The sequence below is a fragment of the Nerophis lumbriciformis genome, linkage group LG25, assembly GCF_033978685.3.
Source record: "Nerophis lumbriciformis linkage group LG25, RoL_Nlum_v2.1, whole genome shotgun sequence".
Lineage (NCBI taxonomy): Eukaryota > Metazoa > Chordata > Actinopteri > Syngnathiformes > Syngnathidae > Nerophis > Nerophis lumbriciformis.
In genome coordinates this window covers 32689303-32715802 of record NC_084572.2, presented here as the reverse complement: position 1 = coordinate 32715802, position 26500 = coordinate 32689303, and the positions used below count along the sequence as shown (strand labels likewise).

General features: G+C 36.6%; 1 protein-coding gene across 2 annotated transcripts in view; it reads left to right on the top strand.

Moving 5' to 3' along the window:
• Positions 1–26500, top strand: part of LOC133621838 (voltage-dependent calcium channel gamma-2 subunit-like) — a 115757-nt gene that overhangs the window by 42379 nt on the left and 46878 nt on the right. For both annotated transcript variants that reach the window (XM_061984234.1, XM_061984233.1), the window contains one exon: positions 17189–17272. In XM_061984234.1, coding sequence (XP_061840218.1) covers positions 17189–17272 — 84 coding nt within the window. The remainder of the gene's footprint in view (positions 1–17188; positions 17273–26500) is intronic.

Here is a 26500-nt window from a genome sequence, read left to right as displayed (position 1 = left end):
GGCTCTGACTTGAGTATTGGAAGGGTGACGCCCGTCACTGTAACTGTACGATGTTGCCTTCAATCTCCGTGAAATTCGGAACACACTTTAAAATGATTGACAAGCATATGTGTGCCGAATTTGAGCAAGATTGGTTGGAAAACATGGCCATCATCAAGTGGTATTACAAAAAATAAATAAATAAATTCCTGCTGAAATCATGTCTGATCAATATTGTATTGGCTGATACTCTGGGCTCTGATATGAGTATTGGAAGGCTGACATCTGTCATTGTAACTTTACGATGTTGCGTTCAATCTCCGTGAAATTTGGCACACACGTTAAGATGACTGACAAGCACATGTGTGCCAAATTTAAGCAAGATTGGTTGGAAAACATCAAGTGGTATTGCAAAAAAAAAAAATCCTGCTGATCAATAACGCATTAGCTGATACTCTAGGCTCCGATATGAGTATTGGAAGGGTGACGCCAATCACTGTAACTTTACGATGTTGCGTTCAATCTCCATGAAATTTGGCACACATGTTAAGATGACTGACAAGCACATGTGTGTCAAATTTGAGCAAGATTGGTTGGAAAACATAGCCGCCATCAAGTGGTATTGCAAAAAAAAAGAACAAATAAGTGGTATTGCAAGACGTGGCCGTTAATGTTTAGTAACTATCATGTATTTTTTCCGGGTATACTTTGTCTTCCGGGCGAGGTCGTTAGCGCCTATACCAATGAGCGCGTGCAAACGCGACAACGTGTTTACGCTCTCATTTACCGCCTTTTTATGACACCGTGAATACACACTCATCTTGATTTGATCTTAATGGCGCCTAATTTGTCCATCGACTCGCTTGCGGCCAGATTGATGGCGGGAATTAACCGGGGGGGCGGCTTTTATCGCGGCGACGCCGTTCATATTTCCCGTCCTGATGACTGCGTGCGTGTGCGTGTGCGTGTGCGTGTGTGTGTGTGTGTGTGTGTGCCGTCAGCCATGTTTGACAGCCCACCAGAGGATGCGTCGTTGTTTGTGTACATGACCAAGTGTGTGTGTGTGTGTGTGTGTGTGTGTGTGTGTGTGTGTGTGTGTGTGTGTGTGTGTGTGTGTAAGGAACGTAGTGGGGTCCAAGTGAGTGAAGGGAGGGAGGGGGGGGGGGCTATGACTCATCCGCCGCATGGGCCTGTGGCTCCTGTGCTGCCTCGCTCGCTGCATAGCAACGGCTCTTCAAAGGCTCGCGTAAGTCCGTAGCAACCGGCGCCGATGGCCCCACAAATCACCGTGAGCCAAAACAAACCGGGGACGCCGTCCGTGACGCCACCGCGCCGCTTCGTGCACGACGCGTGGCCACGGGAACACGCGTCATCGGTGGTGACGCAGCGCGGGGGGGGGTTCGCTCACTCGCTTGCTCGAGGGCGCCTCGACGCGACATCGGGACATCGAACCTGCGTCCTTTCAAAAGTCTTCCACTGAATATTAACATTAACCGGCGATTTACGTCAACATAAGCGGTTGTCAACATAAGAGGATACCATGATACCATGATGAAAAAAGGATACTATGATACCATAATGATAAAAGATTGTTGACATTGTTTTTCCTCCATTTTTGCATATTTCATACTAATTTTATACTTTCATCTAACAGCTGCTGCACTTAATTAGTTATTAATTACTATGTTTTTACTACAATGACAATAAAGTTAATGTGCACGCGAACATCTTTCTTCCTGTGGCTAGAAATCTAAAAAAAAAAAAAAAGTTTTTTAAATGTCATGCTTTTATTTTTCAAGCTTACTTTGCACTAAACAGGAAGTCAGTGTGTGTACACGGTGTTTGTTGTGCGATACTGTAATGTCGATGATGACGTTAACAACACTACAATTGACATAAATTGATTGTTTTTCATGGAAATAATCAAAATAAATTTGAATTACATAGTGATTGTCAAAAACTTCAAGACACGTTTTAAAAGGGTAAAAAAATAAAATAATAAATAAAATAAAATAAATAAATAAATAAATACAATAAAATAAAAAATAAAAAATATATATCAGGTCTATCTGTGGATGTTGTATGCCCTTTTATCTAAAAGAAAATAATTTTTTATACGTCAAAAACACAAAATAAGCAATATTTTCCCATCAAAAATTGGATCCTAAAATAGGTAAATAATTCATACATTTTTAAGCAATGAGTAAAAAAAAAAAAAAGACTGAAAATTCTCTGTATCCAAAAGGGCCCCACTCATAAAACACATTAGTCTCCCAATCTACTTCAGATTTATCCATTTGTTATAAGTTTTAATAATTTGTCTACGTTTATATATTTATTTGTTTGTTTTATGCCCTTTTTGTCAAATAAAACTTTGTTTTTTTTATATTGTAAAATCCACAGTCGTTTTTACAGTGCTTTACTGTACCGTAAATGGAAAAACTGTACCACTTTAGTTTTTACGGTATAATTTGGCGACTGAGCTACCTTTTTTTAAAATTGTAAAATCAATGTAGTTTTTAGTTTTTACAGTGCTTTACTGTAAATGGAAAAAACCGTAACACTTTTGTTTTTACGGTAAAATTCTGGCGATCGATCTGCCATTTTCTTTTTAAACCGGAAAATCTACCGTCGTTTTTACAATGCATTACTGTAAATAGAAAATCGGTACCACTTTTGTTTTTATAGTAAAATTCTGGCGATCGAGCTGCCATTTTCTTTTTTTTACCGTAAAATCTATGTCGTTTTTACAGTGCATTACTATTTTTACTGAGCTGCCATTTTTTTTACTGTAAAATCTACTGTCGCTTTTACAGTGCATTACTGTAAATGGAAAAACGGTACCACTTTTGGTTTACAGTAGATTTCTGGTGACTGGCCTGCCATTTTTTTTTACCGTAAAATCAATGTTGTTTTTTGCAGTGCTTTACTGTAAATGGAAAAACTGTACCACTTTTGTTTTTACGGTAAAATTCTGGCGATCCAGCTGCCTTTTTTTTTTTTTGTTACCGTAAAATCTGCAGTCACTTTTACAGTGCATTACTGTAAATGTATCGCTGTTATTTTTACAGTAACATTTCTGTGACTGATCTGCCCTTTTCTTACCGTAAAATGCACTCGCCTCTATCTTTTCGTGTTTACAAAGTACATGTAGTACAGATGTCTTCAGAGTTGTATTATTTTCCATAATTAGACGCCCCTGAAAGCACCTTTTATTTGATGTTATTTTTCACCCTACCTGGATTACATTTGACTCACCTGTGCTGGTCAGTTCCCTAAAGGTGCGCTTTAGTGGTCGTCCAACGACGGGCCCCTTGACTCACAAGCGCCCCCCCACCCGAGGACCGAGGTGGTACTGCGGGATGAGAGCGTCAGTTAGGACAAAGGAGGCAAGGGAGGAAGGATAGAGCAGAGGGAAAGGAAGCAAGGCAGTGAGTGTTACTGTAAATAAGGCAGTTATTTATAGTTTGATGTGTTTTGCCTCAATTCATGCTCTGACCCCCCGTGACCCCCCCGATGCTGTTCTCTGACGTGGCGTTTCTCCAGCGGCGTTACGTAACGTGGCGTACCATAACGTGCCGTACCATAACGTGGCGTACCATAATGTGGCGTACCATAACGTGACGTACCATAACGTGGCCGTAACTCAGCGAGTCAAGGAGCTGCATCGAGTAGCCGAGGTCCCAACAAGTGCCACAGGAATATCTGTACATAATAATTGAAATAGACTATGATGCAATTGTTTATAATACAAATTATTTATTAATTATACATGCATATATTAAAATTATTTAACAAATATTATGCATCAAGGAAAATTCAGTAAAATTCAATTTACGGTATACGTTATTTTTGACTGATTGCTATTGTATTTATTTGTTTGTTTAACCAACACATATTTATTTATTATCTTTAATTTTAAATGTACAGTGTAAAAAAAATGTGCTGACATCTTTGCAGTTTTTGTGAGAAATGATGTTATCTTTTGCAAAGTACGTCATGCAGATTGTTAATTGGCTCATAGTTGTCACACCTGTAAATATGAACCTGTAAAACCTAGCGTGTTAACGACCTTAGCTTATAAACATTAGCTCGCAAACTTTAGCCAGTAAAGATTAGCTTATAATCATTAGCCTGCAAACTTTAGCCTGTAAAATTTAGCTTATAAACATTAGCCCATAAACATTAACCTGTAAAAATTAGCTTATAAACATTAGCCTGCAAACTTTAGCCTGTAAAGATTAGCTTATAATAAACATTAGCCTGCAAACTTTAGTCTGTAAAAAGGAGCTAATAAACATTAGCCTGCAAACTTTAGCCTGTAAAAATTAGTTTATAAATATTAGCCTGCAAACTTTAGCCTGTAAAGATTAGCTTATAAACATTAGCCTGCAAACTTTAGCCTGTAAAAAGAGCTAATAAACATTAGCCTGCAAACTTTAGCCTGTAAAAATTAGCTTATAAACATTAGCCTGCAAACTTAAGCCTGTAAAAATTTGCTTATGTTAGCCTGCAAACTTTAGCCTGTAAAAATGAGCTTATAAACATTAGCCTGCAAACTTTAGCCAGTAAAAATGAGCTTATAAACATTAGCCTGCAAACTTTAGCCTGTAAAAATGAGCTTATAAACATTAGCCTGCAAACTTTAGCCAGTAAAAATGAGCTTATAAACATTAGCCTGCAAACTTTAGCCAGTAAAAATGAGCTTATAAACATTAGCCTGCAAACTTTAGCCAGTAAAAATGAGCTTATAAACATTAGCCTGCAGACTTTAGCCTGTAAAGACTAGCTTTCAAACTTTAGCCTGTAAAGACTAGCTTATAAACATTAGCCTGCAAATTTTAGCCTGTAAAAATGAGCTTATAAACATTAGCCTGCAGAATTTTAGCCTGTAAAAATTAGCTTATAAACATTAGCCTGCAAACTTTACCCTGTAAAAATTAGCTAATAAACATTAGCCTGCAAACTTTACCCTGTAAAAATTAGCTTATAAATATTAGCCTGCAAACTTTAGTCTGTAAAAATTAGCTTATAAACATTATCCTGCAAACTTTAGCCTGTAAGGACTAGCTTATAAATATTAGCATGCAAACTTTAGCCTGTAAAGATTAGCTTATAAACATTAGCCTGCAAACTTTAGCCTGTAAAAATGAGCTTATAAACATTAGCCTGCAAACTTTAGCCAGTAAAAATGAGCTTATAAACATTAGCCTGCAGACTTTAGCCTGTAAAGACTAGCTTGCAAACTTTAGCCTGTAAAGACTAGCTTATAAACATTAGCCTGCAAATTTTAGCCTGTAAAAATTAGCTTATAAACATTAGCCTGCAGAATTTTAGCCTGTAAAAATTAGCTTATAAACATTAGCCTGCAAACTTTAGCCTGTAAAAATGAGCTAATAAGCATTAGCCTGCAAACTTTACCCTGTAAAATTTAGCTTATAAATATTAGCCTGCAAACTTTAGTCTGTAAAAATTAGCTTATAAACATTATCCTGCAAACTTTAGCCTGTAAGGACTAGCTTATAAATATTAGCATGCAAACTTTAGCCTGTAAAGATTAGCTTATAAACATTAGCCTGCAAACTTTAGCCTGTAAAAATGAGCTTATAAACATTAGCCTGCAAACTTTAGCCAGTAAAAATGAGCTTATAAACATTAGCCTGCAGACTTTAGCCTGTAAAGACTAGCTTGCAAACTTTAGCCTGTAAAGACTAGCTTATAAACATTAGCCTGCAAATTTTAGCCTGTAAAAATGAGCTTATAAACATTAGCCTGCAGAATTTTAGCCTGTAAAAATTAGCTTATAAACATTAGCCTGCAAACTTTAGCCTGTAAAAATGAGCTAATAAACATTAGCCTGCAAACTTTACCCTGTAAAAATTAGCTTATAAATATTAGCCTGCAAACTTTAGTCTGTAGAAATTAGCTTATAAACATTATCCTGCAAACTTTAGCCTGTAAGGACTAGCTTATAAATATTAGCATGCAAACTTTAGCCTGTAAAGATTAGCTTATAAACATTAGCCTGCAAACTTTAGCCTGTAAAAATGAGCTTATAAACATTAGCCTGCAAACTTTAGCCTGTAAAAATTAGCTTATAAACATTAGCCTGCCGACTTTAGCCTGTAAAGACTAGCTTATAAACATTAGCCTGCAAACGTTAGCCTGTAAAAATTAGCTTATAAACATTAGCCTGCAAACTTTAGCCTGTAAAGATTAGCTTATAAACATTAGCCTGCAAACTTTAGCCTGTAAAAAGAGCTTATAAACATTAGCCTGCAAACTTTAGCCTGTAAAAATTAGCTTATAAACATTAGCCTGCAGACTTAAAAAGAGCTTATAAACAATAGCCTGCAAACTTTAGCCTGTAAAAATTAGCTTATAAACATTAGCCTGCAAACTTTAGCCTGTAGAAATTAGCTTATAAACATTAGCCTGCAGACTTTAGCCTGTAAAAATGAGCTTATAAACATTAGCCTGCAAGCTTTAGCCTGTAAAAATTAGCTTATAAACATTAGCCTGCCGACTTTAGCCTGTAAAGACTAGCTTATAAACATTAGCCTGCAAACGTTAGCCTGTAAAAATTAGCTTATAAACATTAGCCTGCAAACTTTAGCCTGTAAAGATTAGCTTATAAACATTAGCCTGCAAACTTTAGCCTGTAAAAAGAGCTTATAAACATTAGCCTGCAAACTTTAGCCTGTAAAAATTAGCTTATAAACATTAGCCTGCAGACTTTAGCCTGCAAAAGGAGCTTATAAACAATAGCCTGCAAACTTTAGCCTGTAAAAATTAGCTTATAAACATTAGCATTAATTAACATTTTTTTCACGACCACCAAAGTTAATGTTTATTTATTTTATCTGTCTGTGTCAAGATATTTTTTCCCCCTAAAACTAAAGATGCTATTACACCATTGCCTCTCACGCCCCCTTTACACCCGACACCTCACAGTGCCCCCGCTTGCTTGCAGTTAAATTTTACTAGGAGGGATTTTTCTTCACGCCCCCCCAAAGTTATTATTTTTATCTATACGTGTCAAGCTAGTTCTTTACCAACACTTAAGATGCTATTACGCCATTGCCTCTCACGCCCCCTTTCCCCCTCCACCTCACAGTACCCTCCCTTGCTCAGTTACATTTTACTGTGAGAGGATTTTTTTCACGCCCACCAAAGTTAATGTTTATTTATTTTATCTGTCTGTGTCAAGATATTTTTTCCCCCTAAAACTAAAGATGCTAATACACCATTGCCTCTCACGCCCCCTTTACACCCGACACCTCACAGTGCCCCCGCTTGCTTGCAGTTAAATTTTACTAGGAGGGATTTTTCTTCACGCCCCCCCAAAGTTATTATTTTTATCTATACGTGTCAAGCTAGTTCTTTACCAACACTTAAGATGCTATTACGCCATTGCCTCTCACGCCCCCTTTCCCCCTCCACCTCACAGTACCCCCCTTGCTCAGTTACATTTTACTGTGAGAGGATTTTTTTCACGCCCCCCAAAGTTAATGTTTGTTTAATTTATCTGTCTGTGTCAAGATAGTTTTTTCCCTAAAACTAAAGATGCTCTTACACCATTGCCTCTCATGCCCCCTTTCCCCTGACACCTCACAGTGCCCCCCCCTTGCTTACAGTTAAATTATACTAGGAGTGATTTTTCTTCACGCCCCCCCAAAGTTATTTTTTTAATCTATACGTGTCAAGCTAGTTCTTTACCAACACTTAAGATGCTATTACGCCATTGCCTCTCACGCCCCCCTTCCCCCTCCACCTCACAGTGCCCCTCCCTTGCTCAGTTACATTTTACTGTGAGAGGATTTTTTTCACGCCCCCCAAAGTTAATGTTTATTTATTTTATCTGTCTGTGTCAAGATAGTTGTTTCCCTAAAACTAAAGATGCTGTTACACCATTGCCTCTCACGCCCCCTTTCCCCTGACACCTCACAGTGCCCCCCCCTTGCTTACAGTTAAATTATACTAGGAGTGATTTTTCTTCACGCCCCCCCAAAGTTATTTTTTTAATCTATACGTGTCAAGCTAGTTCTTTACCAACACTTAAGATGCTATTACGCCATTGCCTCTCACGCCCCCTTTCCCCCTTCACCTCACAGTGCCCCTCCCTTGCTCAGTTACATTTTACTGTGAGAGGATTTTTTTCACGCCCCCCAAAGTTAATGTTTATTTATTTTATCTGTCTGTGTCAAGATAGTTTTTTCCCTAAAACTAAAGATGCTGTTACACCATTGCATCTCACGCCCCCTTTACACCCGACACCTCACAGTGCCCCCCCCCCCCCCTTGCTTGCAGTTAAATTTTACTAGGAGTGATTTTTCTTCACGCCCCCCCAAAGTAATTTTTTTTAATCTATATATGTCAAGATAGTTCTTTACCAACACTAAAGATGCTATTACGCCATTGCCTCTCACGCCCCCTTCCCCCCTCCACCTCACAGTGCCCCCCCCTTGTTCAGTTACATTTTACTGTGAGAGGATTTTTTTTCACGCCCCCCAAAGTTAATGTTTATTTATTTTATCTGTCTGTGTCAAGATATTTTTTCCCCTAAAACTAAAGATGCTATTACACCATTGCCTCTCACGCCCCCCTTGCTCACAGATATAGTGTCAAGATACATGCTATTACGCAACTGCCTCTCACGCCCCTCCTTTTTGCTGAATCGCCACAAAATTCAGCACACACCTTTACGGGACCGACGAGCACAGGTGTGTCAAATGTGATCAAGATTGGTTGAAGAACACGGCCGCCATCAAGTAGAAGGTCTCCGCAGGGACGCCATAAGTCACCGATCATGTGCGTACTGACCCATAGGGGGCGCCACAAGTCCGAGGTCAGCGTGGGACGCTCATTTATGTGCACTTTAAACGTCCTCACAGGTGCCCTCTGCGCCTTTTAATGGCCGTGTTTAGTGGCTGAGAGGCTTTGAAGGCATAAATATGGCCGCCACATAAAAGCGAGGTACGCATTAAAGCTCACGTGAGGCCGTGATGCTCGCCATAAAACTGGCAGCTGTTGGGAGAAAGTTTAGACCAAAGTAAAGGGAAGAAAATTAAACCACCCGTTTTCTTACGCTTGTCCAAAATCGAGTCGAGTCAGCAAAGTACGTCATACAGATTGCTAATTGGCTCATAATTGTCACACCTGTGAACATTAACCTGAAAAAACTAGCGCGTTAACGACATTAGCTTATAAACATTAGCCTGTAAGCGTTCATTTGTAAGAAATTAGCTTATAAACATTAGCCTGTAAGCATTACCTTGTAAAAATTAGCTTATTAAACATTAGCCTGTAAACATTAACTTGTAAAAATTAGCTTATTAAACATTAGCCTGTAAACATTAGCATGAAAACTATAGCCTGTAATCATTAGTTTACAAACATTAGCCTGTAAACATTAGCCAGTACACTTTACACTTTAGCCTGCAATCTTTAGCCTGTAAACATTAGCATGTAAACATCAACATGTAAACATTAGCCTGTAAGCATTAGCTTCGAAACATTAGCCTGTAAAATTAGCTTAATGTTTACATGCTAATGTTTACATGCTAATGTTTACATTCTAATGTTTATAGGCTAATGTTTACATGCTAATGTTTATAGGCTAACGTTTACATGCTAATGTTTACATTCTAATGTTTATAGGCTAATGTTTACATGCTAATGTATATTGGCTAACGTTTACATGCTAATGTTTACATTCTAATGTTTATAGGCTAATGTTTACATGCTAATGTATATAGGCTAACGTTTACATGCTAATGTTTACATTCTAATGTTTATAGGCTAATGTTTACATGCTAGTGTTTACATTCTAATGTTTATAGGCTAATGTTTACATGCTAGTGTTTACATTCTAATGTTTACATGCTAATGTATATAGGCTAACATTTACATGCTAATGTTTACATTCTAATGTTTATAGGCTAATGTTTACATGCTAATGTTTATAGGCTAACGTTTACATACTAATGTTTACAAACTAATGTTTATAGGCTAACTTTTACATGCTAATGTTTACACACTAATGTTTATAGGCTAACGTTTACATGCTAATGTTTATACGCTAATGTTTATAGGCTAACGTTTACATGCTATTGTTTACACGCTAATGTTTACACGCTAATGTTTATAGGCTAACGTTTACATGCTAATGTTTATAGGCTAACGTTTACATGCTAATGTTTACACGCTAATTTTTATAGGCTAATGTTTACATGCTAATGTTTACACACTGTTTATAGGCTAGCGTTTACATGCTCATGTTTATACGCTAATGTTTATAGGCTAACGTTTACATGCTAATGTTTACACGCTAATGTTATAGGCTAACGTGTACATGCTAATGTTTATACGCTAATGTTTATAGGCTAACGTTTACATGCTAATGTTTACACACTAATGTTTATAGGCTAATGTTTACATGCTAATACGCTAATGTTTATAGGCTAACGTTTACATGCTAATGTTTATAGGCTAACGTTTACATGCTAATGTTTATAGGCTAACGTTTACATGCTATTGTCTACAGGTTCATGTTTATAGGCTAACGTTTACATGCTAAAGTTTATAGGCTAACGTTTACATGCTAATGTTTATAGGCTAACGTTTACATGCTAATGTCTACAGGTTCATGTTTATAGGCTAACGTTTACATGCTAATGAAAATAGGCTAACGTTTACATGCTAATGTCTACAGGTTCATGTTTATAGGCTAACGTTTACATGCTAATGTTTACACGCTAATGTTTATAGGCTAGCGTTTACATGCTAATGTTTATAGGCTAAAGTTTACATGCTAATGTTTACACGCTAATGTTTATAGGCTAACGTTTACATGCTAATGTTTACACGCTAATGTTTAAAGGCTAACGTTTACATGCTAATGTTTACACGCTAATGTTTATAGGCTAACGTTTACATGCTAATGTTTATACGCTAATGTTATAGGCTAACGTGTACATGCTAATGTTTATACGCTAATGTTTATAGGCTAACGTTTACATGCTAATGTTTACATGCTAATGTTATAGGCTAACGTGTACATGCTAATGTTTATACGCTAATGTTTATAGGCTAACGTTTACATGCTAATATTTACACGCTAATGTTATAGGCTAACGTGTACATGCTAATGTTTATACGCTAATGTTTATAGGCTAACGTTTACATGCTAATATTTACACGCTAATGTTCATAGGCTAACGTTTACATGCTAATGTTTACATTCTAATGTTTATAGGCTAATGTTTACATGCTAATGTATATAGGCTAACGTTTACATGGTAATGTTTACATTCTAATGTTTATAAGCTAATGTTTACATGCTAATGTATATAGGCTAACGGTTACATGCTAATGTTTACATTCTAATGTTCATAGGCTAATGTTTACATGCTAATGTTTATAGGCTAACGTTTACATCCTAATGTTTATAGGCTAATGTTTACATGCTAATGACTACAGGTTAATGTTTATAGGCTAACGTTTACATGCTAACGTTTACATGCCAATGTTTATAGGCTAACGTTTACATGCTAATGTTTATAGGCTAACGTTTACATGCTAATGTTTACACGCTAATGTTTATAGGCTAACGTTTACATGCTAATGTTTACACACTAATTTTTATAGGCTAATGTTTACATGCTAATGTTAATACGCTAATGTTTATAAGCTAACGTTTACATGCTAATGTTTATAGGCTAACATTTACATGCTAATGTTTGTAGGCTAACGTTTACATGCTAATGTCTACAGGTTCATGTTTATAGGCTAATGTTTACATGTTAATGTTTATAGGCTAACGTTTACATGCTAATGTTTATACGCTAATGTTTATAGGCTAACGTTTACATGCTAATGTTTACACGCTAATGTTTATAGGCTAACGTTTACATGCTAATGTTTATAGGCTAACGTTTACATGCTAATGTTTACACGCTCATGTTTATAGGCTAACGTTTACATGCTAATGTTTACACACTAATGTTTCCACGCTAATGTTTATAGGCTAACGTTTACATGCTAATGTTTATAGGCTAACGTTTACATGCTAATGTTTACAGGCTAACCTTTACATGCTAATGTCTACAGGTGAATGTTTATAGGCTAACGTTTACATGCTAATGTTTACAGGCTAACCTTTACATGCTAATGTCTACAGGTGAATGTTTACAGGCTAACGTTTACACGCTAATGTTTACATGCTAATGTCTACAGGTGAATGTTTACAGATGTCCATGTTTTATTTGCAGCTCACCCTCAAGTAAAAGCAATCCCAGCTTCACAAATAAAGTCCAAAATCAGCTCTTTCTACATTTCACACCTCGGCAGGCGGCTAAGTCGTCGCTACGTTCCTGTGCCGCGTGCCAACGTGTCGCCCACATCCACACTTCTTCTTGTCTCCGGAATAGTTTATACAAAAGTCACGTTCGTGAGCGCTGGAAAAACACAGCGATGCTTTTTTTTTTCTCCTCGTTCGGCATTTAAAAGTAGGTCTTGTACTGAGTCGCCACCCTACAAATAAAACATCAAGTAGAAAACAGAAGTAAAATAAGCATGAAACTGGACATGCTTGTATATATATATGATATGATTAATAATGCAACCATCATTGTGGCTCACAAATGTGCTGTTCACTAACAATTTTGCAGAACATTGTGCACAAAATGAAGTCCTACATGACAATTATGAGCCAACTAGCAATCTATATGATGTACTTTGCTGAAGATAATATCATTTTTTCACAAAAAAACAGCAACTATGTCAGTGTTTCTTCCAAGTAAACATTCTTAATTGTCAATAAAACAGCTTCTTTAACATTTCAAATCATACAGGCTAATGTTTATAAGTTAATCATTACAGCTTGATATTCACAGGCTAATGTTTACATGCTAATGTTTAGAAGCAATTTTTTTTACAGGCTAATGTTCACATGCTAATGTTTACAGGCTAAAGTTTGCATTAACCTCTAAACATTGCACTAGTGTAAACATTAGCATCTAAACGTTAGCTAATAAACATTAGCCTCTAAGCATTAACGTTTAAACATTAACCTCTAAACATTAGCATGTAAACATTAGCATATCAACATTAACTTGTAAACATTGGCATGTAAATATTAACCTGTAAACACTAGCACATAACATTAGCACGTCAACATTAGCTTATAAACACTAGAATGTAAACATTAGCCTGTAAACATTAACCTCTAAACATTAGCATGTAAACATTAGCATATCAACATTAACTTGTAAACATTAAACTGTAAACATTGTCATGTAAATACTAACATGTAAACACTAGTACGTAACAGTAGCACGTCAACATTAGCTTATAAACACTAGAATGTAAGCATTAGCCTGTAAACATTCATGTTCAAACATTAATGTTTAAACATTAAAATGTTTAAACGTTAATGTTTACAGGCTAATGTTTAAAGGTTAAAACCTCTAAACATTAGCATATCAACATTAACTTGTAAACATTAACCTCTAAACATTAACATGTAAATATTAGCATATCAACACTAGAATGTAAACATTAGCCTGTGAACATTAACATATAAACATTTTAATGTTTAAACGTTAATGTTTACAGGCTAATGTTTAGAGTTTAAAACCTCTAAACATTAGCCTGTAAACATTAGCATATCAACATTAACTTGTAAATATTAACCTCTAAACATTAGCATGTAAACATTAGCATATCAACATTAACTGTTAAACATTAAACTGTAAACATTGGCATGTAAATATTAACCTGTAAACACTAGCACGTAACATTAGCACTTAAACATTAGCTTATAAACACTAGAATGTAAACATTAGCCTGTAAACATTAACCTCTAAACATTAACCTCTAAACATTAGCATGTAAACATTAGCATATCAACATTAACTTGTAAACATTAAACTGCAAACATTACCATGTAAATATTAACCTGTAAACACTAGCATGTAACATTAGCACGTCAACATTAGCTTATAAACACTAGAATGTAAACACTAGAATGTAAGCATTAACCTCTAAACATTAACCTCTAAACATTAACTTCTAAACAGTAGCATGTAAACATTAGCATATCAACATTAACTTGTAAACATTAAACTGTATACATTGTCATGTAAATATTAGCCTGTAAACACTAGCACGTAACATTAGCACGTCAACATTAGCTTATAAACACTAGAATGTAAACATTAGCCTGTAAACATTAACGTTTAAACGTTTATGTTTACAGGCTAATGTTTAGAGGTTAAAACCTCTAAACATTAGCATGTAAATATTAGCATATCAACATTAACTTGTAAACATTAACCTGTAAACATTGGCATGTAAATATTAACCTGTAAACACTAGCACGTAACATTAGCACGTAAAATTTAGCTTATAAACACTAGAATGTAAACATTAGCCTGTAAACATTAACCTCCAAACATTAACCTCTAAACATTAACTTCTAAACATTAGCATATCAACATTAACTTGTAAATATTAACCTCTAAACATTAGCATGTAAACATTAGCATATCAACATTAACTTGTAAACATTAACCTGTAAACATTGGCATGTAAATATTAACCTGTAAACACTAGCACGTAACATTAGCATGTAAACATTAGCTTACAAACACTAGAATGTAAACATTAGCCTGTAAACATTAACCTCTAAACATTAACTTCTAAACATTAGCATGCAAACATTAGCATATCAACATTAACTTGTAAACATTAACCTGTAAACATTGGCATGTAAATATTAACCTGTAAACACTAGCATGTAACATTAGCACGTCAACATTAGCTTATAAACACTAGAATGTAAACATTAACCTCTAAACATTAACTTCTAAACATTAGCATGTAACATTAGCATATCAACATTAGCTTGTAAACATTAAACTGTAAACATTGCCATGTAAATATTAACCTGTAAAAACTAGCATGTAACATTAGCACGTCAACATTAGCTTATAAACACTAGAATGTAAACATTAGCATGTAAACATTAACGTATAAACATTTTAATGTTTAGCCTGTAAACATTAACGTTTAAACATTAAAATGTTTAAACAGGTTAATGTTTAGAGGTTAAAACCTCTAAACATTAGCATGTAAACATTAGCATATCAACATTAACTCGTAAATATTAACCTCTAAACATTAGCATGTAAACATTAGCATATCAACATTAACTTGTAAACATTAACCTGTAAACATTGGCATGTAAACATTAGCATATCAACATTAACTTGTAAACATTAACCTGTAAACATTAGCATGTAAATATTAACCTGTAAACACTAGCACGTAACATTAGCACGTAAACATTAGCTTATAAACACTAGAATGTAAACATTAACCTCTAAACATTAACTTCCAAACATTAGCATGTAACATTAGCATATCAACATTAGCTTGTAAACATTAAACTGTAAACATTGCCATGTAAATATTAACCTGTAAAAACTAGCATGTAACATTAGCACGTCAACATTAGCTTATAAACACTAGAATGTAAACATTAGCATGTAAACATTAACGTATAAACATTTTAATGTTTAGCCTGTAAACATTAACGTTTAAACATTAAAATGTTTAAACAGGTTAATGTTTAGAGGTTAAAACCTCTAAACATTAGCATGTAAACATTAGCATATCAACATTAACTCGTAAATATTAACCTCTAAACATTAGCATGTAAACATTAGCATATCAACATTAACTTGTAAACATTAACCTGTAAACATTGGCATGTAAATATTAACCTGTAAACACTAGCACGTAACATTAGCACGTAAACATTAGCTTATAAACACTAGAATGTAAACATTAACCTCTAAACATTAACTTCTAAACATTAGCATGTAACATTAGCATATCAACATTAGCTTGTAAACATTAAACTGTAAACATTGCCATGTAAATATTAACCTGTAAAAACTAGCATGTAACATTAGCACGTCAACATTAGCTTATAAACACTAGAATGTAAACATTAGCCTGCAAACATTAACGTATAAACATTTTAATGTTTAAACGTTAATGTTTACAGGCTAATGTTTAGAGGTTAAAACCTCTAAACATTAGCATGTAAACATTAGCACATCAACATTAACTTGTAAACATTAACCTCTAAACATTAACTTGTAAACATTAACCTCTAAACATTGGCATGTAAATGTTAACCTGTAAACACTAGCACGTAACATTAGCACGTCAACATTAGCTTATAAACACTAGCATGTAAACATAAACCTCTAAACAATAGCATGTAAACATTAGCATGTCAACATTAACTTGTAAACATTGACCTGTAAACATTAGTGTGAAATTAAAACGTAACGTTATAAATGCTACGCTAGCATTACCAAAACTAGCACAGCAAATGCTACGTTAGCACTTTAGCTTGTTTTTGAAAATGTTGTCAAAATGTCAACTTGAGCGGTTGTCAGACCGTCGCTACAGGCGCCAGTTGTGTTTCCTTCCTTACGTGCGTCGAGGTTTCAGGCAAGGGAATTCCCGCAACTATTGAGGCTTATACATAGCAGGCTTCACTACACATCTTAAAATGTAAATACAAATTATTTGGCGACACCGCTAATTAGCTCGATGTCAAAATGCCATGTTCGCTGCTTAATGCAACATGTGGTTCATGACATCTATTAGGTTGGACAAGCGCTCGCTAAAGGTCACGTTTAAACGCCGACGTCCTCACCTGCGTAATGAGCCGTGGCGCCGCTAAATAATACATCAAACACATGAGCATTTATCGCGGCGCAGGGGGCGTGGCCTGTTGCCTTCCTGTGACTGAGCCAATCAGAGGGCAGCTTGTTGGCTAACGACGTGTCAAATGCGTTTTCCCGCGCATGCAGATATGCCCTGCTTCCTGTCTCTTGTTGTGTCCCACGCTAGCTAAACAGTCAGAAAAAAGCTGACGCAGCACTTCCCCGTCCTTTTTAGCCGCCAATTAACGCTGGCTAAGTGGCGTTCGGGGGCCGGTTTAATTGCCGGCGGCGTGAAGGGCAAGGAAGTGCAGCTACTTTTTACTCTTATTTCATTATTTTATTTGAGCGCAGGATTAGCTCGCCGCTAAGAAGAAGACGCTGACGTCACTTGCTGCCCTGACTGACATGGCGTGCACTTGCTGGTTGCTGTTGAAATGTAATCCCTCCTTTCTGTCTCCCAGGTTCCTTTAAGGGCATGTGTAAACAAATCGATCACTTCCCGGACGACGCCGACTACGAGGCCGACGCTTCCGAGTACTTCCTACGTGAGTGCACGCCTTTCTTTTTCACGCTGCGCAGCCACTTCATTAGGTACAGCTGATGAGCTCTACATTAAATATTTTTAGGTTTTATTATTATTATTATTATTATTGCGGTTGAGGTCTGGACTCTTCCCAATGTGTTGATTAGCATATATAGGGGTGAAAATTGGTTTTAGTGCTATTTATTGGGAGTATTAATTGATCAAATTAATTTTGATCAATTAAAGTGAAGTGAATTACATTTATATAGCGCTTTTTCTCAAGTGACTCAAAGCGCTTTACATAGTGAAACCCAATATCTAAGTTACATTTAAACCAGTGTGGGTGGCACTGGGAGCAGGTGGGTAAAGTGTCTTGCCCAAGGACACAACGGCAGTGACTAGGATGGCGGAAGCGGGGATCGAACCTGCAACCCTCAAGTTGATGGCACGGCCGCTCTACCAACCGAGCTATACCGTATTAATGTGAATGAATGAATGAAATAAGTTTATTTCGGTCATATAATCAACCATCAACCATTTTGTGTGATCAGTTTAACAGTACAGATTATACTTGTTTAACAATCATACACATTTATACACAAAAAGAAAAGAAAAATTACAATATTATCATTTATTTTATCATTTGTATTTATTAATAGTAGTATAGATGTATTATTTTAAAATGTACTGCATTTCATTTTTCAACTATATATAAAAAAAGACTCGGTTTATTTTCCTTTTTATAAAGTATTATTTTGAAATGATTTGGAAAAACAAACCAGTACCATATTATCAAACACATTATTATAACTAATACAGTATTTGTTCAAACCATTTCTAAAAAGTGAATTGCTTTCATTATATATTTTTATTTTAATATTTTTTATTTAAAAAAATACAAAGTTTCTGTTATGATTATTGTTAAATGCATTAGTATTATTATGACGTACTGTAATTCTTATTTTTGATGACATATTTTTATTATTCTTGTATTTATTTATTTAAAATACATACTGTATCGTCATTATTAAAAACATGAGGAGGAACATAAAGAATAACATAAGAAGGAACATAAAGAGGAACATAAAAGGGAATATGAGGAAGAACATAAAGAGGACCATGATAAGAATTATAAGGAGGACTTTGAAGAGGAACATGAGAAGGAACATAAAGAGGACCATAAGAAGGAACATAAAGAGGAACATGAGGAGGAACATAAATAGGACCCTAAGAATAAATATAAAAAGGAACATAAAGAGGACCATAAGAAGGATTATAAAGAGGACCTTAAAGAGGAACATGAGAAGGAACGTAAAGAGGAACATGAGAAGGAACGTAAAGAGGACCATAAGAAGGAATATAAAGAGGACCATAAGAAGGAACACAAAAAGGACCATAAGAAGAAATATAAAGAGGACCATAAGAAGTAACATAAAGAGGACCATAAGAAGTAACATAAAGAGGACCATAAGAAGGAACATATAGAGGACCATAAGAAGGAACATAAAGAGGACCATAAGAAGGAACATAAAGAGGACCATAAGAAGGAACAGAAAGAGGACCATAAGAAGGAACAGAAAGAGGACCATAAGAAGGAACATAAAGAGGACCATAAGAAGGAACATAAAGAGGACCATAAGAAGTAACATAAAGAGGAACATAAGGAACATAAAGAGGACCATAAGAAGGAACATAAAGAGGAACATAAGAAGGAACAGAAAGAGGAACATAAGGAGGACCATAAGAAGGAACAGAGAGAGGAACATAAAAAGAAACTTTAAGAGGAATATAAAGAGGACCATAAGAAGGAATATAAAGAGAAACATAAGAAGGAACATAAGGAGGAACATAAGGAGTAACATAAAGAGGACCATAAGAAGGAATATAAAGAGGAACATAAGAAGGAACATAGAGAGGAGCATAAGAAGAAATACAAAGAGGACATGAGGATTAAAAAGAGAAACATAAAGAGGAACATAAAGAGGATCATAAGAAGGAACATAAAGAGGGCCATAAGAAAGAACAAAGAGGAATATAATAAGGAACACGAGGAGGAATATAAAGAAGAACATAAAGAGGAACATAATAAGTAATATAAAGAGGAACATAAGACAGAACATCAAGAGGAACATAAGAAGGAATATAAAGAGGAACATAAGAAGGAACATAAGGAATATAAAGAGGAACATAAAGAGGAACATAAGAAGGAATATAAAGAGGAACATAAGATGGAACATGAGGAGGAACATAAGAAGGAATCAAAAGAGAAACATAAGAAGGAACATAAGAAGGTATGTAAAGGGACATGAGGAGGAACATAAGAAGGAACATAAAGAGGAACATAAGAACGAACATGAGGAGGAACATAAGAAGGAACATAAAGAGGAACATAAGAAGGAATATAAAGAGGAACATAAGAAGGAACATGAGGAGGAACATAAGAAGGAACATAAAGAGGAACATAAGAAGGAACATAAAGAGAAACAAAGAGGAACATAAGAAGGAACATAAAGAAGAACATAAGAAGGAACATAAAGAGGAACATAAGAAGGTATGTAAAGGGACATGAGGAGGAACATAAGAAGGAACATAAAGAGGAACATAAGAACGAACATGAGGAGGAACATAAGAAGGAACATAAAGAGGAACATAAGAAGGAATATAAAGAGGAACATAAGAAGGAACATGAGGAGGAACATAAGAAGGAACATAAAGAGGAACATAAGAAGGAACATATAGAGAAACAAAGAGGAACATAAGAAGAAACATGAGGAGGAACATAAGAAGGAACATAAAGAGGAACATAAGAAGGAACATATAGAGAAACAAAGAGGAACATAAGAAGAAACATGAGGAGGAACATAAGAAGGAACATAAAGAAGAACATAAGAAGGAACATAAGACAGAACATTAGAAGGAACATAAAGAGGAACATAAGGTCCGACATGAGGGGAACCATTTCAGAGGTGAGGACCGAGGACAAGGTAGCACGTTTGTGTGTCTCCCAGGAGTCCGTCAATTAGGACACTTTATTCTATAAATACTTCCTACTTCCTAAGTGGGTCAAACCTTCCTCTCCTACTTCCTTCTTATGATCCCTCACCTCCTCCTCGCCCGTCTTTCTCCAACTCTGCTAGCGGACAGACGGCGGGCCGAGTGCCGAAGCGATACGTGACGGAGGGCCGCATATCAATACTTTGTCTTCTTGTTATCACTGCAACGTTTGTACTTCCTATTAAACCTCCACTATTAATACGCCTCTAAAGTCAAGTTAAGTAAAGGCTGAAATCCTTAAATGTGAAAAAACATTTTTTTGGACTTATAATGATGGGGAGTGCATGAGAAAGTCAAGAGAAAAATGTAAGCTCTCTACTTGACCACATGCTCATTTATGAACACATGAATTTGCAACACAACCAATGTTGTAACAGCACTGAAGAAAAACTGCTGAGTCGTCATTCATGAGTTTGTAAACAATAAGCAACACAACCAATGTTGTAACAGCACTGAGGCGCAAACTGCTGAGTCGGCATTCACAAGTTTGGTTGTGTTGCTTATTGTTTACAAACTTGTGAATGCCGACTCAGCAGTTTGCTCCTCAGTGCTGTTACAACATTGGTTGTGTTGCTTATTGTTTCCAATGTTGTAACAGCACTGAACAACAAACTGCCGAGTCCGCATTTATGAGTTTGTAAACAAAAGGCAACACAACCAATGTTGTAACAGCACTGAGGAGCAAACTGCTGCATTAGTATGTATGAGTTTGTAAACAATAAGCAACACAACCAATGTTGTAACAGCACTGAGGAGCAAACTGTTGAGTCGGCATTCATGAGTTTGTAAACAATAAGCAACACAACCAATGTTGTAACAGCACTGAGGAACAAACTGCTGAGTCGGCAATCATGAGTTTGTAACAATAAGCAACACAACCAATGTTGTAACAGCACTGATGTGCAAACTGCAGAGTCAGCATTTATGAGTTTGTAGACAAAAAGCAACACAACCAATGTTGCAACAGCACTGAGGAACAAACTGCTGAGTCAGCATTCATGAGTTTGTAAACAATAAGCAACACAACCAATGTTGTAACAGCACTGATGTGCAAACTGCTGTGTCAGCATTTATGAGTTTGTAGACAAAAAGCAACACAACCAATGTTGTAACACCACTGAGGAACAAACTGCTGAGTCAGCATTCATGAGTTTGTAAACAATAAGCAACACAACCAATGTTGTAACAGCACTGAGGAGCAAACTGCTGTGCTAGCATTTGAGTTTGTACACAATAAGCAACACAACCAATGTTGTAACAGCACTGAGGAGCAAACTGCTGTGTCAGCATTCATGAGTTTGTACACAATAAGTAACACAACCAATGTTGTAACAGCACTGAGGAGTAAACTGCTGAGTCAGTATTCATGCGTTTGTAAACAATAAGCAACACAACCAATGTTGTAACAGCACTGAGAAGAGACTGCTGAGTCGGCAATCATGAGTTTGTAACAATAAGCAACACAGCCAATGTTGTAACAGCACTGATGTGCAAACTGCTGAGTCAGCATTCATGAGTTTGTAAACAATAAGCAACACAACCAATGTTGTAACAGCACTGAGGAGCAAACTGCTGAGTCAGCATTCATGAGTTTGTAAACAATAAGCAACACAATCAATGTTGTAACATCACTGAGGAGCAAACTGCTGCATTAGTATGTATGAGTTTGTAAACAATAAGCAACACAACCAATGTTGTAACAGCACTGAGGAGCAAACTGTTGAGTCGGCATTCATGAGTTTGTAAACAATAAGCAACACAACCAATGTTGTAACAGCACTGAGGAACAAACTGCTGAGTCGGCAATCATGAGTTTGTAACAATAAGCAACACAACCAATGTTGTAACAGCACTGATGTGCAAACTGCAGAGTCAGCATTTATGAGTTTGTAGACAAAAAGCAACACAACCAATGTTGCAACAGCACTGAGGAACAAACTGCTGAGTCAGCATTCATGAGTTTGTAAACAATAAGCAACACAACCAATGTTGTAACAGCACTGATGTGCAAACTGCTGTGTCAGCATTTATGAGTTTGTAGACAAAAAGCAACACAACCAATGTTGTAACACCACTGAGGAACAAACTGCTGAGTCAGCATTCATGAGTTTGTAAACAATAAGCAACACAACCAATGTTGTAACAGCACTGAGGAGCAAACTGCTGTGCTAGCATTTGAGTTTGTACACAATAAGCAACACAACCAATGTTGTAACAGCACTGAGGAGCAAACTGCTGTGTCAGCATTCATGAGTTTGTACACAATAAGTAACACAACCAATGTTGTAACAGCACTGAGGAGTAAACTGCTGAGTCAGTATTCATGCGTTTGTAAACAATAAGCAACACAACCAATGTTGTAACAGCACTGAGAAGAGACTGCTGAGTCGGCAATCATGAGTTTGTAACAATAAGCAACACAGCCAATGTTGTAACAGCACTGATGTGCAAACTGCTGAGTCAGCATTCATGAGTTTGTAAACAATAAGCAACACAACCAATGTTGTAACAGCACTGAGGAGCAAACTGCTGAGTCAGCATTCATGAGTTTGTAAACAATAAGCAACACAATCAATGTTGTAACATCACTGAGGAGCAAACTGCTGTGTTAGGATTTATGAGTTTGTAAACAATAAGCAACACAACCAATGTTGTAACAGCATTGAGGAACAAACTGCTGAGTCAGCATTCATGAGTTTGTAAACAATAAGCTAAATATTAGTGTAGACCACACTATTTCTGAGTTAATTATTCCAAACCCAGATTGCGTACGTCCTTGGAGGTCTCACTCGGTCGCCTTTGGTCATCTGGCGTGTCACGTCAGTGCACTCGGTGTCCAGTGACCTAGTTTGGGCGCAGAGACAGATGTCCTCAAGACGCTGCGGGGGGAAATGCCAGCGCGTTCTTGAGAAGGTTCTAGAAGAAGGTGGTCACAACACTGACTGGACAATCAATATTTCATCGTCACAACAGACACGGATGCTTATTTTCTTCTGTTGCTATGGAAACCAATTCTTCTACATGCACCGGCCCTTAAACCAGCAGGGCGCTACCGTCACATAGAGGATCTTTGACTAGCGTTTCTGCATTAGGTTCTAAAAAAAAAATAGCAGTGTGTTAGATCTTTATCAAGCAGTTTTGTGGTAGATCATTTTGAACAGAAGAGCGCTCCTGTCGTTGATAGAGGATCTTTGACGCCGAACGTGTTCAGTAACATAGTACTGTAGTAGTGATCCTGTTTTATAAAGGATCTTGAACCAGTATTTTTGCAGCAGCTCCTTGAAAACAGCAGTACTCCTGTTACATTAAGGATCTTTGACTAGAGAGCTCCTCCCGTATGTAGAATCTTTTCACAGGTGGTTTTGCTGAGAGTTCTAAAAACCAGCAGAGAGCTCTTGATGTACATAGAGGATCTTTGACTAGCGTTTTTGAAGAACAGCCTTAAAACCAGCAGAGTACTCCTGTCTTATATAGAGGATCTTTGACTAGTGTTTTTGCAGTGGTTTGGGAAAAAAACAACAACACTACAGCACTTCTGTCGTCTTTAAAGGATCTTTGTCTCGTGTTTTTGTAGTCCATCCATCCATTTTCTACCGCTTGTCCCTTTCGGGGTCGCGGTAATGCCTTAAATTTAGAAGAGCACTCCTGTCGTATATAGAGGATCTTCGACTAGTGGCTTTAAAACCAGCAGAGCACTTCTGTCTTAGGATCTTTGATTAGCGTTTTTGCAGTAGCAGAGTGGTCCCGTTGTATTGAGGATCTTTGACTCTCGTTTTTGCAGTGGGTTCTAAAAAAACACCAAAGCCCTCCTGTCGTGTTTAAATGATCTTTGTCTCGGGTTTTTGTAGTACTACCTTAAAATTAGCAGAGCGCTCCTGTCTCATACAGAAGATCTTTGACTAGCATTCTTGCATCATGTTCTAAAAACCTGCAGAGTGGTCCCGTTGTATTGAAGATCTTTGACTAGCGTTTTTGCAGTGGGTTCTAAAAAAAATCCTGTCATATTTAAAGGACCTTTGTCTCGTGTTTTTGTAGTAATGCCTTAAATTAGAAGAGCGCTCCTGTCTTATATAGAGGATCTTTGACTAGTGTTTTTTATTTTGTTGGATAACTTTAAAACCAGCAGAGCACTCCTGTCTCATTTAGAGGATCTTTGACTCGTATTCTTGCAGAAGGTTCTAAAAATCTGCAGTGGTCCCGTTGTATTGAGGATCTTTGACTAGCGTTTTTTTTGCATTATGTTCTAAAAACCTGCAGAGTGGTCCCGTTGTAAGAGGATCTTTGACTAGCGTTTTTGCATTATGTTCTAAAAACCTGCAGAGTTGTATAGAGGATCTTTAACTAGCATTTTTTAATTATGTTCTAAAAACCTGCAGAGTGGTCCCGTTGTATAGAGGATCTTTGACTAGCATTGTTGCATTATGTTGTAAAAACCTGCAGAGTGGTCCCGTTGTATAGAGGATCTTTGACTAGTGTTTTTTAATTATGTTCAAAAAACCTGCAGAGTGGTCCCGTTGGAAGAGGATCTTTGACTAACGTTTTTGCATTATGTTGTAAAAACCTGCAGAGTGGTCCCGTTGTATAGAGGATCTTTGACTAGCGTTGTTGCATTATGTTGTAGAAACCTGCAGACTGTTCCCGTTGTATAGAGGATCTTTGACTAGCGTTGTTGCATTATGTTGTAGAAACCTGCAGACTGGTCCCGTTGTATAGAGGATCTTTGACTAGCGTTTTGGCAGTGGGTTCTAAAAAACACCAGAGCCCTTCTGTTGTATTTAAAGGACCTTTGTCTCGTGTTTTTGTAGTACTGCCTTAAATCAGCAGAGCGCTCCTGTCGTATATAGAGGATCTTTCACTAGTGTTTTTTTTTTGTCGGACAACTTTAAAACCAGCATATCACTCGTGTCTTATATAGAGGATCTTTGACTAGAGCTTTTGCATTATGTTCTAAAAACCTGCAGAGTAGTCCTGTTGTATTGAGGATCTTTGACAAGCGTTTTTGCATTTTGTTCTAAAAAACACAATATAGCCTTCCTGTCGTATTTAAATGATCTTTGTCTCGTGTTTTTGTATTGCTGCCTTAAAATCAGCGGAGCGCTCCTGTCGTATATAGAGGATCTTTGACTAGTGTTTTTTTTAATTTTGTCGGACAACTTTAAAACCAGCAAAGCACTCGTGTCTTATATAGAGGATCTTTGACTAGAGCTTTTGCATTATGTTCTAAAAACCTGCAGAGTGGTCCCGTTGGAGCGTTTTTGCATTATGTTCTAAAAAACACCAGAGTCCTCCTGTCGTATTTAAATGATCTTTGTCTCGTGTTTTTGTAGTACTGCCTTAAAATCAGCAGAGCGCTCCTGTCGTATATAGAGGATCTTTGACTAGTGTTTTTTATTTATCTAATGTTTTATGTCGGACAACTTTAAAACCAGCAGAGCACTTGTGTCTCATATAAAGGATCTTTGACTGGCGTTTTTGCAGTGGGTTCTAAAAAAAGACCAGAGCGCTCCTGTCGTGTATATAGATGATCTTTGACTAGAGTTTTTTGTCGGATAACTTTAAGACCAGCATAGCACTTGTGTCTCATATAGAGGATCTTTGACTAGCGTCTTTGCATTATGTTCTAAAAACCTGCAGAGTGGTCCTGTTGTCTAGAGGATCTTTGACGAGCATTTTTGCATTGTTGTTTAAAAACCTGCAGAGTGGTCCCGTTGTATAGCAGATCTTTGACTAGCATCGCTCCTGTCGTATATAGAGGATCTTTGACTAGTGTTTTTTTTTTTTTTTTTGTCGGACAACTTTAAAACCAGCATAGCACTCGTGTCTTATATAGAGGATCTTTGACTCGAGCTTTTGCATTATGTTCTAAAAACCTGCAGAATGGTCCTGTTGTATAGAGGATCTTTGACGAGCGTTTTTGCATTATGTTCTAAAAAACACCAGAGCCCTCCTGTCGTATTTAAAGGACCTTTGTCTCACGTTTTTTGTAGTACTGCCTTAAATCAGCAGAGCGCTCCTGTCGTATATAGAGGATCTTTGACTAGTGTTTTTTTTTTGTTTTTTTGTCGGACAACTAAAAAACACAATAGAGCCTTCCTGTCGTATTTAAATGATCTTTGTCTCGTGTTTTTGTATTGCTGCCTTAAAATCAGCGGAGCCCTCTGTCGTATATAGAGGATCTTTGACTAGTGTTTTTTTT